The sequence below is a fragment of the Halictus rubicundus genome, chromosome 12 (assembly GCF_050948215.1).
Source record: "Halictus rubicundus isolate RS-2024b chromosome 12, iyHalRubi1_principal, whole genome shotgun sequence".
NCBI lineage: Eukaryota > Metazoa > Arthropoda > Insecta > Hymenoptera > Halictidae > Halictus > Halictus rubicundus.
In genome coordinates, this window is record NC_135160.1 from 9101258 (window position 1) to 9114355 (window position 13098).

Sequence of the window (13098 nt, forward strand, 5' to 3'; positions counted from 1 at the left end):
TCCATTACATATACGTTACGTGATAGTTAGCGAGGTGTTTAATAAAACAAATAAGCGTCTTACGTTTCTGCTGCTATCATTTAATTTGTCGTCGTTGTATTAAAAAGAGAATAATTTATATATTAACTGGAATTAATTTTGAAAAAGAGTGTGAGTAAACTCGATATAATCTAATGCCCCTGTGATTGGTCGTTCTGTCTTCGGGTCGACGTACGGCTTCATGCGGGCGACGCAGTAATCGGCCATTTCTTTGGTGAGATTCTGGAAACAAATATACGGTTAGCAAACAGACGCTAAACTTACAAGTAACATAAACTAGCCGGCTTTCAGATATACTTACAGCGTACAGTTCTTCCTTCGTAACGTATGGCCGATCTGCGGCTGTGATCGCGCGGAAAGCGTTCTCGATCTCTTCGGAACTTTGCACGTTCTCGGTTTCCTTGCTGATCATGAACGCCATGTACTCTTGCAACGACACATAACCGTCTCTGTTAGGATCCACGATATCTGCAAAATAAACGAAACATTATGTAATCTTACGGAGCGTGTTCGAATTAATAAACTCTTGGTAGGCGACGGATTAAAATAAACACTAACCAAGGATGTTTTCGAATTCCGGATCCGGTTGTCCTTCCTCCACCATAGGCAGATCATATCCAAGCGCTCTAAGACAGGACTTGAACTCTTGGTGGTTCAGACGTCCACTCTTGTCCTTGTCGAAGTGCTTGAACATCATGGAGAACTCTTTGAGAGCGTCTTCAGAGACACCGGACTGGTTTCGTGCCTGTATCTGCTGCTCCAAGTTGTGTTGCATGCGCATTCCCAGTTGGTCCAACTGGTCCCATTGTTGCGCCAATCCCACGGTGCTGTGCTCTGTGTACCGATTGTCCAAGATCAAGTGTTCCTCCAGAATGGCGCCCAGATCTTCTATCTTCTTCAAATCCTGACGACGTGCACGGACCTCTTGAGTCTTCCTCTTCGTTGCTTCCAGTTGTTGCTCCAACGATCCCGATCCTTCCATCATGGACGTTCTAGTCTCGGCCAACCATTGATGGAACGCGTTGGCGTGCTTGGCAAACTCTTTGCGTAGCTTGTCGTTCTCCTCCTGGCGTGTAGCTTCCTTCGCAAGCTCCACGTCGCGCTCCTTAATGATCTTCTGCAGGTTCCTCCATGTGTCCTCCAACGCCTCCATGGTGAACCAGGTGTACGGGTTGGGGCCGACGTTGAAGCTCTTGATCTGTCTATCCAGAGCAGCAAGAGCTTCGAAGTCAGCCTCGGCGGAGGACAGGCTAGCCTGGAACTGAGCGTGAGCCTCTCTCAGAGCACGGATCTCCTCGATGCTGTTGCACCGAACAGGATCGGTCAGATCCTCCTCGGCGTTCTCGAACCACGAGTTGAAGGCGGACGCCTTCTTGGCGAACGTCAGGTACAGCTCCTCGATCTGCCTGAACTGCTCCTGCATTCTAAGCAGGCGCTGCTTCCTGGCGTCGGAGTCGGCCAGAAGCTTCTGCCAGCGGGCGATCACATCCGCGTGGCGTTTCTGGATGTTAGGTGTCTGGTCGTGTCCCGACTTGACCAACATCTCCTTCAGGGAGGTGATGTTCTGAATGCCCTCGTGTTCGAAAGCGTGCAGACCCGCGTCGAACGTTTCCTGCTTTGTGAGCAGCGTCTGGACGGTGGAAAGGTCCCGACCGAACTCCTCGGAACGGACGTGAGTCTCTTTGTCAGCGATCCAGGACTCGACGACATCGGCCTTCCACATAAACTGCAAGTACGCGGAGTTGTCGTTGAGCCTGGTCTTCCTTCTAGCGGCAAGAGCGCCAAGCTGCTCGAGCTTGTTACGCAGCTGAGCGCATCTCTGAGCTATGGCGTCAGCTCGATGGTTGCCAGCCTTGATCAGAGCCTCGCCAGCCTCGCAAATACCCTTGCAACGGTCCCCGTGAACAGCGAAGTCGGTTTCGAACGCGTCGTGCTTCTTCAGCAGACCTTGAACCGCGGCCATGGTGTCTCCGTAATCCTCGACAGACAAAAGCTGCTGCTTCTCCGTGATCCAAGCCTCTTCCTCTTCGACCTTGGCCAGAAACTGCTGATAAGTCAGCGACTCGTCTAACTTCTGTCCTCTATTGGCGGCCAGCTGCTTTAATTCCGCCCACGCTTGATTCAACAACTTCAGACGTTGTTCTATCTCGGGAACACCCAGATTGGAAACGTCCATCAGTTTTTCCCCGGCCTCCTGAACAGCTTGGATAGCAGGCTCATGGCTGCCCAGCTCCGCTTCCAGCCTCTTGTGCTTCTTCTTCAAGTTCTGGACGCCAGTCAGGTCGCGACCATAGTCGTCCGAACCGACCAGCAGCTTTTTCTCCTTGATCCAGGATTCCTCGTCGGCGATGTCTCTGAAGAACTGATGCAAGGTGTTGGCTTCGTTCAGCCTGGCTTGCCTATGGGCAGCCAAGTTGCGGATTCTTTCGTAGCGCTCGTTTATGCTTTGTCGTTTCTCCTGAATGCCAGCCGCGTCGAACTGGCCACTCTCTATCAGCGAATCCGCCTGGGCGTTCATGTCCTTGATCCTCTCCTCGTGAGCCAGGATGTCCGCTTCCACCAGCTGGTGCTTCTTCATCAGGTTCTGCACCGAGGCGAGATCCTTGCCCGCGTCCTCGGACGTCAGCAGGCTCTCCACTTCGCCGAGCCAGAAGTCGAGATCCTTGACCGCGGCTATGTAAGTGCGCTGCTTGTTAGCCTCCTTCAGCTTCATGGACTTCTCGGTGGTCTTCTGCGTGAGGTACTCCCATTGGTCGGCGATCGAGGCCAGCCTCTTCTGAACAGCGTCTTCGGAGCCCGCGCACTGATGCTTCTCTATCAAGTTGCCTCCCATGGCGAGCACCGATTGGATCCTGTCCGCGTTCGCAGCCAACTCCGCTTCGAACGCCTGGTGTTTCTGGTGCTTCGACTGGATGTTCGCTGGATCCTTGTAGTTCTCCTCGGTGGCCAACTGCAGCTTCTCGGCGATCCAGTTCTCCATCTCATCAGCATCCCGCGAAAATTGTTGCAGAGTCTGGGACTCTCCCAACTTCGAACGCTTCTCGATCAGAGCGTCCTTGAGGTGCTTCCAGCGATCCAGGACCTGACAGCGTCTCTCGTCGATTGGCTTTGCAGCGTAATGCTCCGCGGCTATCAATTGATCCGCCAGGGTCTGCAGAGTGGCGATCTTGTCCTCGTGGGACTTGATCGCTTTGTCGAAGTCCTCGTGCTTCTTTATCAGAGCCTCGACATTGTCGCTGCTGTCCACGGTGTCTGCGCTGCTCAGGAAAGCTTCTCGGGCGCTCATCCAATTCTCAGCCTGCTCGCAGTCTCTGCAGAACAGTTGCAGCTCCAGGTTCTGGTCAAGTTGCATACGCCTCTGAATCCAGGCCTTCTCCAGCTCCTGTCTAGCTTCGGCCATCGACTCCAGTTTCTCCTGGATCTCCACGCTCGCATAGTGGCTCGACTGAAGAAGCTGCTGGCCGAAGAGCTCGAACGCCTGGAAGGTACCGGCTCTGGCGTCGATCTCAATTCGATGTTCCTATAACACAGGAAACAGTGGTTTAGGACAGTCCGCCAAGAAAACCAACGGATATTCACACTCATGTTGCGCATATGTGTCAATCCACTCGACAATAGATACTACGATAAGCAGCGTAAAGGCAGCGATCTCACTATGAGAAGCACACGTAGAATCGTTCAATGTGTTAATAGGCGTGTCTTCATTACAAAACATCGATCTGCCAATCTGTACTCTTTCTAACCCTCGTACGCTCCTCGTAAACAGTTGCACAAAAGATCCACCTGTTGCTTTCACCCATTTTTGTCTTACATTTTAACTGAAAATGAGTGAACTTTGACCCGAGCGGCGTACGAGGGTGAACGAGGACAGCTCGCCAACAACAACTGTGAAAAACCTCCGTCAACTGATTAATTTTACGAATATAGTCAGCGGCAAAGTCGCACAATGTTCGATTCATGCTCAAACGCTTCGGTACCTCTGGAAGTACGCCGTATCGTGCATCTATCTCTGCCCTGTGATTCTATAATTTAGATGACAATATAGTGATTCTATAATCCTCGAGTTCATCGATAGTAGTCAAGGCATACCTGATGACGATCCAGCAGAGCTTCGGCGCCGGTGGAGTCTGAAGCCAGTTCTTCCGTGGCGACCAGGCCCATCATAGAATTGATCCAAGCCATCAGATCTCTGTAGTCGCTGAGGAATCGTTGGAGATCGTAAGAGTCCAACAGCTTCTCCTTTCTGCTGTTAGCCTTCGCGGTCAACTGGGTCCACTCTTCGTTGATCTCTTTCTGTTTGGCGTAGGTCTGCTCGGCAGTCTCTGGATGAGACTGCATCAGACGATTGGCGGTCTCGTCCAGCTGCTTGATCTTATCTCCCAACGCCGCCAGGTCTCTCTCGAGGCCTTCGTGCTTGCGCTGCAAGGCCTGCACGCTGCGCAGATCTTTACCAAGATCGTCGTTGTTCAGAGCAGCGTCCTTCTCACGGATCCAATCCTTGGTCTCGTCGACATCACGATGGAACCGTTGCACCTCGTGAGCCGAGCCCAACTGGCTCGCTCGCTCTGCCGTGAGAGTCTGCAGGCTGGTCCACTTCTCGTTGAGATCCTGGATCTGCGTCTGGATCTTCAAAGCCGCCTCCGTCTGTCCCAAGCTCATCAGCTGAACAGCGATCTCGTTCATCTCGGCCAACCGCACCTCGTTCGCCTTCAGGTCCGCCTGGAAATCGTCGAACTTCTTCTGCATGACCTCGACTTGCTCCAGATCTTCGCCGACGTCCTGAACTTGAGCATGATTCTCCTTATCCTTGATCCAAGTAGCCAGCTCCGCAGCCTCCCGGACAAGCACGTAAGCCTTCGCGGTTTCGTTCAACTTGTTCTGTCTCTCGCGCGCCAGTCTCAGAAGGTCGTCGTACTGACCTTCGATCTGCGCTTGCCTGGCCGCGATAGAGCTCTGCTCTCTAGCCAAGTTCTGCTGCGAGGCGCTAAGACCAGCCTCCGGCTCCACCCTCTTCACATACGCGGCCGGAACGAAACCCTGACGGTCGTTGACCTCGACCTTCCACCAATCCTTGTTGTTCGAATTGAGCAGCGTCAGAGTGTCGCCCTTCTTCATGGACACCTCTCTCGGTGATTTCTCGGTGTAGTCGTAGAGGGCAACGACGCACTCCTTCCCGGTGATGTCGATCGTAGGAGTCTCCTGCTGACGACACGACTGAGCCTGCTCCTTCAGCGCGGCTATGGTGCTCGCGAAAGCCTCCAGGTCGCTGACCAACGCCTCGTGTTTCTTCAGCAGAGCCTCGGAGCTGTCCTCGTCCTTCCCGTAGTCTGCGTTCATCACGATCGGTCTCTTCTCCTTCATCCAAGACTCCGCCTCGTTCGCGTCCGCGAAGTACTGATGAGCCTGAAGAGAATCGTCCAGATCGGTCTTTCGCTGCCGAGCCTTCTCCTTCAGCTGTCCCCAGTGCTCGTCCAGCGCAGCCAGTCGTTGACTGATCTCCTCAGCGGCGAAGTGGCTCTCCTGCAACATCGTTGCTCCAGCTTGGCAGACAGCCGCGACGCGTGGCTCGTGGTTATTGATCTCGGCCAGAACAGCCTGGTGTTTCTTCTGCAAGTTCTGCACGCCGATCAGGTCGCGACCACGGTTGGTGGACGCCGCGACTGGCTCCTTCTCGCGGATCCAAGCCTCCTCGTCCTCGATGTCCCTGAACAGCTGCTGCACCTGCAAAGAGTCGAGCAACCGTTGCTTGCGAAGGCTCATCGGCCGCTGCAGCGCTGCATATCGGGACTGCAGCTGGTCCTGTTTGACTTTGATGTTGTTGGCGTCGAAGTGACCCGACTTCACGAACTGGTCCGCCGCCTGAGCGATGCTGTCGATCCTGTCCGAATGCGACCCCACGTCGGCCTCCAGCAAGGCGTGCTTCTTCTGAAGGTTCTGCACGCTCGTCAGGTCCTTACCGTAGTCCTCCGACATCAGCTGGCCCTCGACCTCCGACAACCACAACTCGATATCCTCGACGGTGCGGTTGAACTGCTGCTGCTGAGAAGCCTCCTGCAGTTTCGCTCCTTTCTTCTCGCTAGCCTGGGTCAGGCATTCCCACAGCCTCATGATCTCGTCGGTGCGCGTGCCGATCCGGTCGCTGGCATAGTGGCCACCCTCGATCAGCTCTTGTCCGGTCGCTACCATCTCCTCCATGCGAGTTCTGTTCGCGTTCAGCTCTTGCTCGAAGTTCTGATGTTTCTGCACCTTACCGTTCAAATTGGTAGGGTCCAGATAGCTATCGTCGGTAGCGAACTTCAGTTTCTCGTTGACCCAGCCCTTGGTCTCGTCGCAGTCGCGCTCGAACTGCTGCAGCTTGTACGCGTCTTCCAGTCGGCGTCTCCTCTGAGCAGACTTTTCTAGAAGAACGGCGCGTCTCTCCAAGAGTGACTGACGTCTCTGCGCTACATCGTCCGCCGCATAGTGTTCCCCCTCTATAAGTTTTCCAGCGAACTCGTCGAGGATCTTGATCTTGTCTTCCTGGGCGGCGAGAGACTTGTCGAAGTCCTCGTGCTTCTTGATTAGAGCCTCCACGCTGTCAAGGGAGTCGCCCAAGTCCTCGTTCGCGAGGAATGCTTCTTGCTTTGCCATCCACGCGTCCGCCTGCTCCGTATCTCTGTAGAACAGTTGCAGATCCACGCACTGCTCGTACAGAATCTTCCTCTTCTCCCAAAGGCTCAGCAGGGACTGCTTATCCTCTGCTAAGGAATTCAGCTTCTTAGCTACTTCCTCGGCAGCGTAGTGTTTCTTCTCTAGAAGATTGTTGCCGGCTAACGTGGTGGCGTCGAAGCTGTCGGCTCTGGCGTCGATCTCGCCCTTGTGCTCCTGGTGTCTGTCGACGAGGGCCTCCGCGCCTGCTACGTCCTTAGCCAGCTCGTCCGCGGATATGATCGCCTTCATGTCGTTCATCCATGAAACTAGGTCTCTGTAATCGGCTAAGAATCTGTGCAAGTAGTAAGACTCATCCAGCTTCAGACGCCGCTCCTTCGCCTTCGCCGTGAGGCTCTCCCACGACTGCAAGATCTCTGCGCGCTTAGCTTGAATCTGCTTCGAATGATCTGCCTGATGAATAGCCGCCAGACGATCGGCTTCTGTTCCCAGGGAGTATACCTTGTCCTCCAGCGCTGCCAAATCGCGTTCTATACCCTCGTGCTTTCTCTGCAGCGTCTGTACGCTCGCAAGGTCCCGGCCGAAGTCGTCGGATGACAACACGACGTCCTTCTCGGCTATCCAAGCCATTGTTTCGTCTGCGTCGCGATTGAATCGTTGGATCTCGTGCGCGCCGAAAAGCTTCTCCTGTCTGAGAACGGCAAGCTGCTTCAGTCTCTGCCAGGATTCGTTTAGTTCCTCCTTCCTGCGTAGAATAGTGTCCCGCTCGGGGTGTCCATCCAAGAGAAGCTTGTCCGCCAGTTCGTTCACCTCTGTTACTCTGTATTCCTGGCTGGCCATATCCTTTTGGAATTCGTCAAATTTTCTCTGGAGCACTTCGACGTGCTCCAAGTCATGTCCAAACTCGTCAGTCGTTACGAACGCTTCTTTATCGTGAATCCAAAACATCACTTCGTCGCAGTGTCTGATGAACTGTACAAGTACCAAAGCCTGCTGCAGCTTCAGTCCCTTCTCCGCTAGCCGGGAGAGTAGCAGCTCCCAGAGGCGATGAAGTTCCTCTGCAGAAATGTAATATAATTTGTTAGTACCATTGAAACTCTAATTACAGAGATGGGACTGTATCATCTCTACGATGGATAGCAGGACTGCCGAATAATTAGCTTTTACCCCGTCTCGCGTGCTAGGCTGAAGGAATCCCACCACTTTACTCAATGGTTAGTTCGCAGGAGGAAAGGACTAGTGTTCGAAAGGCTCCCGTCTAGATGTGGCTAGGAAGGAGATTTGGCAGCCTCGATGTACAGTACATAACACATTAACATACCTAATCTTTTGCGAATCACATCGCTAGCAAAGTGGTGCTGAGCTATCATCTCCGAGCCTGTGTTGTCTAACGATACGATAGCATTAGAATGAGCTGCCACTTCTGCCTCGAATGCCTGATGTTTCTGGATCTTTGCCTGAAGATTTGTTGGATCCTTGTAGCTCTCGTCCGAGGCAGCTTGTAATTTTTCGTAAATCCATCCTTCGAGTTCGTCCGCATCTCGCTTGAAATACTGTCAAGAGAGAAATTTCGTTAAACAATGCAAGAAAGAAATGTCAAGAGAATAAACAATTAAAATACGTACTTGAAAGCGACGGGAGTCCTCGAGCTTGTCCCTCTTGTTCCGAGCTTCCGATTTGAAATTCGCGTACCGTCCCAAAACCTGTTCTCTCCTCTCTTGGATGTCCTCTGGATTCTCCAGGATCTTCACCTCCTTCGGCGTGATCTGATCCATGTTGGGCTTTTCTATTCACTGGCCGATATTCGTGGAACTATCACTTACATCCAAAATGGCCACGGGGTGTGGCAAACTCGTTCGCTGTGAAATCGATAATTACAACCTGAACACCATACCTTTCTTCAATATTTTCTAAGGATTTGCAACTCTTGTTATCACCGTTTCGATTATTTCTATTCGAATAAACAAAAAGCTGACACATACCTCGCACAATTTCCTGGAAGTTAACAGCACTTCAACACTTCACTGTTTCGTGGTTCGATACTGACTGTGGCCGACTTACGTGTAGCGTAAGCGGAAGGAATACTTTCCCCTCGATCCGTGCCTCCGATTGGTTAGACGTCGGAACGCCTGGCCAATCAGACGCTCTCGTAAATGGCGCGCTTTATTCAATTGACTTATATTTAAACGTTACGTCACCGCTGTGTAATCATCTTTATTAGGAACTTACTGAACCGAGAGAGCAGTCTAAATAACGATAACTGGGTCTTATCTGGGACTTTAATCTTCTGTACACGATATTGATGCGTTACTTTACAGTCCACTGGTATTATTTTACTGTAAAATACGTAAGTAGCAAAATCAAAAGTTTACAATTTAGACCGTAATAAGACAGAATTAATATTAATAATAATATTACTTATAATTTTTATGTCTGGAAAAAGAATTCTTTTATCCTTTATCTTATTGGCGGGGTTTTATCGTATCTCAAAGATACGTCTCATTGAATTTTTGTACACGGTTTTCTATATCGAGTATACTTGTCATCGCTTAAAAATAATTAAGCTCATAAGCGCAATATATCGACATAAAACGTTATAATTTATTCCATTATTTTTCACGATTTTTATAATTGTAATAATTGTGAAATATAAAACCGGTCATTTGACCATGATAGGTTTAGCCTTAAATATCATTTTTTTGTTTAGGGTGGGGATCGAGTAAAAGGTTTATGATACGGTAATCTTTTATTAAATTTCACCTACAAACAACGAATCACAGAACGTTACATTAGAGTTCCTTACGTCAATCCATCGTGTCTTCGTAATTATTTTACAAGTAAATAATCATAGATTTATCCCTATTACGGTAAAGTCTTATCTGTTAAAATATCTTGTAGCGTAGTCAATCGTAATGTAATATGTAAATTTAATTCACCTAAAAATAGGATGATTTCTTGTTGTAGTGTCATCGTTCATTGTTTATAAGTGGATGTTATCGTGTATAGAAGTGGTACTATTCATAGGTACTTGCTTTTTTGTCCATTGTACTCTGATGTATTTCCTTGTGTGTCTATCTCTCTCGCACACGCACACGCTCGCACACACACACACACACACACTCTCTATCTCTCACTCTCTCACTCTGTGTCTTTCTCTCCCGCTTTCTCGCAAATTCTTTCTCTCTCACTGTTTTATATCTTACATATTTTCTTCTTTGTAATAATAATATATCTTTCGTCCGATACGCGTATGCAAAGAGTGCGATATGAAAAAATTCTTCGTGTACCAAAAATTGTTTCTGAATATCTCTCTCGTCGTATTTACTTTTCTTCTTCTATTTTTTTTTTTAGGAAAATTTTCTCTGTATTTTCCGTTTCTTCGTTACTCGCGACAAATATTACAAAATTCTATGCTGACGAGGAGGGGCGGGAGGTCATGGGGGTGTTACACAGGTTGGGGATGTACAGGGGGATGGGGGGTTGGAGACTACGTGAGGTTCCCTTAAGTACTCTGGACAAAGTCGATGGTATTATCTCTTTTTTTTTTTTGTTTATCCATTATGATACAAATTGCTAGAACTTCATCTTTTTAATATGTTTTTTCTTTGTTAGAAGGCAACACGTCATTTGTTAATTACGAGAAGGCAATTCGCTTTGTATCATCGGTATGTCTGGCGTCCCGACGCATTTCCACGGACACTAACAACGTTTGTAATCATCAATTTGAACTCGAAACTCTGCATCGATATATTTATATATGTATAACACGCACCCTACGTTTCGTCATCGAAAATTTCAGGGGTGGGGGGGCAGAAAATGCACGGGACCGTTTACAGGCATTATTGGCAGCACTTGATCGTTTTTTTTATCTTCCTCGCTCTATTTGTTTTGTTCCTCTCTACGTTCAACGTTTATAATAATATTCGTCCTCGCTCTTATCATTATCAAACTATGATTTTCGTTTTCACTGTCTGCGTCCTTTCGTCCGCTACGAAAAAAGAAAGAAAATGTTACTCTTTTTGGAGGTTGATCGTCAAAAGAACCGTGGTCCTCTTCGCGACAAAAAAAAAAGGCTATCACTTGGCTCTCTCTCATCTTTCTCTCGACTCGTTTTCTCTCTCTCTTTCTCTCTCTCCCTTTCTCTCTCGCGCGCGCGCAATCTTTCGCTACCTCTCTTGCTCTCCTATTTCTCTTTTGTAATTACTTCCACAGTTTCACGAACGTTAACCAGCGTAATGTTCTTCCTAAGTATACTCTTCAACGAATCTTTTATGTACAAAAACTTACGATCTACATAGGATACGCTTGCACTCGCACGTCACGTTCTCAGAGGGGGACGGGGGGACGGGGGGTTACGGTGTGATCAAAGATTTCGACGGGACGGTGGGGCGTGAAATAAATTAAATTTCACTCTAGCTTATCGTGCTCGAACGCCCCACGACAATATATAAAAATTTTCTCGGGGGTTTTTGCACCCGCGCTCGGGTAACGCGACCGGACGGACCCGCCGCGCCTCTCCTCTCCGACGCAAAAAAAAAAGGACCGATGATACTTAATATTTGGCAGTTGTACGCATACACATCGGATGTATATCGCTCGCAGTCGTCGACGCTCTCTATTGTTCACCTGATAAATCTCAACTCTGAGGGGGCGAGGAACGGACAAAAATTGGGGGGCACGGAATTCTTCTTCTTCTTTTCTCTCGCCGAGGCAAACGGTCCGGTCGCGTTACGCTCGCGACCCGAACGATCCGAGTCCGGAGTCGCGTTCTTCTTGAAACAAAACACGCTGCCCGACCGACGGGTTCCAGCCGACCCATTCGCGCCAGTTCGTCGCGCTTTACAGTGATCGTGCAATGATGTTTCGCCGGATGATTCGAGGTATTACAAACGTGTGGTGTCTCTTTGTCGCCTGAAGGGGCGCGAACGGGCCGGACGCGACGTCTCCGATCATTCTCATGAGCATAACAAAGGTGTGCGTTAGAGGACGCCGGGGGGCCCAACGGTCCCGGCGTCGAGGTATAAAAAAAAAAACAAAGAAAGATTTAGGCGAGTCACAACTCGCGGACAACAGAGTGGAGACGTCGCGGCGTGAACGACTGAACGCGTGTGCTACGTCCTCTCGACGTGACGGAAAAAAAATCTCATAGAGACACATTAACTCGCTCCATTTACTACATAACATACAATATATATTCATATAATATATATATATATATAATATTCAATAATATATATACTAATGGTGTACTTTTATTGTATATACAGAGATATATAATGTCTGTTTCAATAATCTTTTTTTTTTTATGAATTAGTAACACTAGCTTGCTAAATAACATTCTTGGACCTCGTGTGTATAGCCAGCACCTTACGTTGTTGAACCCTCAGCTCGAATAGAAGAGTCGCCCTTTTCGCTTATATTTAAAAAAATATAGTGTGTATGGATGAGCGTGAACGTGTCCTGTATGTCTGTACATGTGTGTGTGAGTGCGCGTGTGTGTATTTTTGCTAGTGTCCTGCACGTCCGTCGGTTTCCCTCCTCCCTGAGCTTGTTCCGCGAAACTTGTTACACACGTCGTTTTTTTTTATCTGCCTGATCCTTCTTGTCCGAATCTTTTCACAGCCCTCGTTTCGTTTTTTTTTTTCGTTTTTTTCTTCCTTGTCTCTTTTAATTCTTACGTTTGTAAACTTTTTCACGTCGCGTCCTTCTGTCCGTGTCCGTGTGTGTGTGTGCGAGTCGATGTACATGTGTGTTCCGTGTGAGTTTTTCGTGTTTCTGGTCTCCTCTTTCCCTCGTGTTTCCCGCTCGACGACGCGTTGCATAACAAAAATCCCTCCCGTTATTTTTCCTTTTTGTTGTCTCTAGGTAACATATATAACCGTCTAATATACAATAAATAATTTATCGCGCTCTCGAATGTACAATTGTCACCGCCTACACGTCTCCGACTATACGTTTACATACGTTTAAGTAAATTTGTCCGTACTAGATTCATCTTTTTCTCTCCCTTGATTTGAAAATACACCTAACGACGGCTCGGCTCGCGCCGCGCGTCGTTTCCGCACGCATCTTCCCTCTCGCCTTTCATTCGTCCGCAAGAATCTAAATTTTGTACAAATTTCAACGAGCCCGACCGCTCACGCACATACATATCTATACATGTACACATCTATCACATATGTGCCGAGTCGTCCCGCGAGTCCTGCCGCTTTTCGACACTTTAAATATAAAACTTTAGCGATTATATTAATTAATACTTACGATTTACGTTTTTATCGTCGAATATATCATCGTTCTATACATCATCGTTTTCAACATGACGTTACGAATAAAGAAACCTCCGCCCTGTTCGAACCCTTTGATCTGGGTTCATCGAAATTTCGAATTTAACTACCTCCGTCGCGCCTTTCC

At 48.8% G+C, this 13098-nt stretch overlaps 2 protein-coding genes across 6 annotated transcripts in view; both read right to left on the bottom strand.

Annotated features, from left to right (window-relative positions):
- Nucleotides 1–59: 59 nt before the first annotated feature.
- Nucleotides 60–8746, bottom strand: Alpha-spec (alpha spectrin). 2 transcript variants are annotated; one of them, XM_076798063.1, is made up of 8 exons: nucleotides 8670–8746; nucleotides 8313–8546; nucleotides 8009–8240; nucleotides 4129–7745; nucleotides 4017–4061; nucleotides 598–3559; nucleotides 341–507; nucleotides 60–261 (listed from the first exon to the last, which is right to left on the bottom strand). In XM_076798063.1, exons 2-8 carry the CDS (start codon nucleotides 8460–8462, stop codon nucleotides 133–135), a joined length of 7302 nt encoding a protein of 2433 aa, XP_076654178.1. In that variant the 5' UTR covers nucleotides 8463–8546; nucleotides 8670–8746; the 3' UTR covers nucleotides 60–132. The 2 variants fall into 2 exon arrangements, with proteins under 2 accessions (XP_076654178.1, XP_076654179.1); XM_076798064.1 differs by lacking the exon at nucleotides 4017–4061.
- Nucleotides 8747–12406: 3660 nt separating this feature from the next.
- Nucleotides 12407–13098, bottom strand: part of Eip74ef (Ecdysone-induced protein E74) — a 221124-nt gene continuing 220432 nt past the window's right edge. For all 4 annotated transcript variants that reach the window (XM_076797766.1, XM_076797764.1, XM_076797765.1 and 1 more), the window contains one exon: nucleotides 12407–13050. The gene's annotated coding sequence lies outside the window, so the exon portion shown is untranslated. The remainder of the gene's footprint in view (nucleotides 13051–13098) is intronic.

Bases quoted from the DNA above. Each gene is read 5' to 3' on its own strand.
- Alpha-spec (XM_076798063.1), bottom strand. From the start codon at position 8,462: ATGGATCAGATCACGCCGAAGGAGGTGAAGATCCTGGAGAATCCAGAG. The intron at 4,062-4,128 runs GTATGCCTTGAC...TCTAAATTATAG, and splicing joins CTCTGCTGGATCGTCATCAG to AATCACAGGGCAGAGATAGA. The intron at 3,560-4,016 runs GTACCGAAGCGT...CCTGTGTTATAG, and splicing joins GATACGGCGTACTTCCAGAG to GAACATCGAATTGAGATCGA.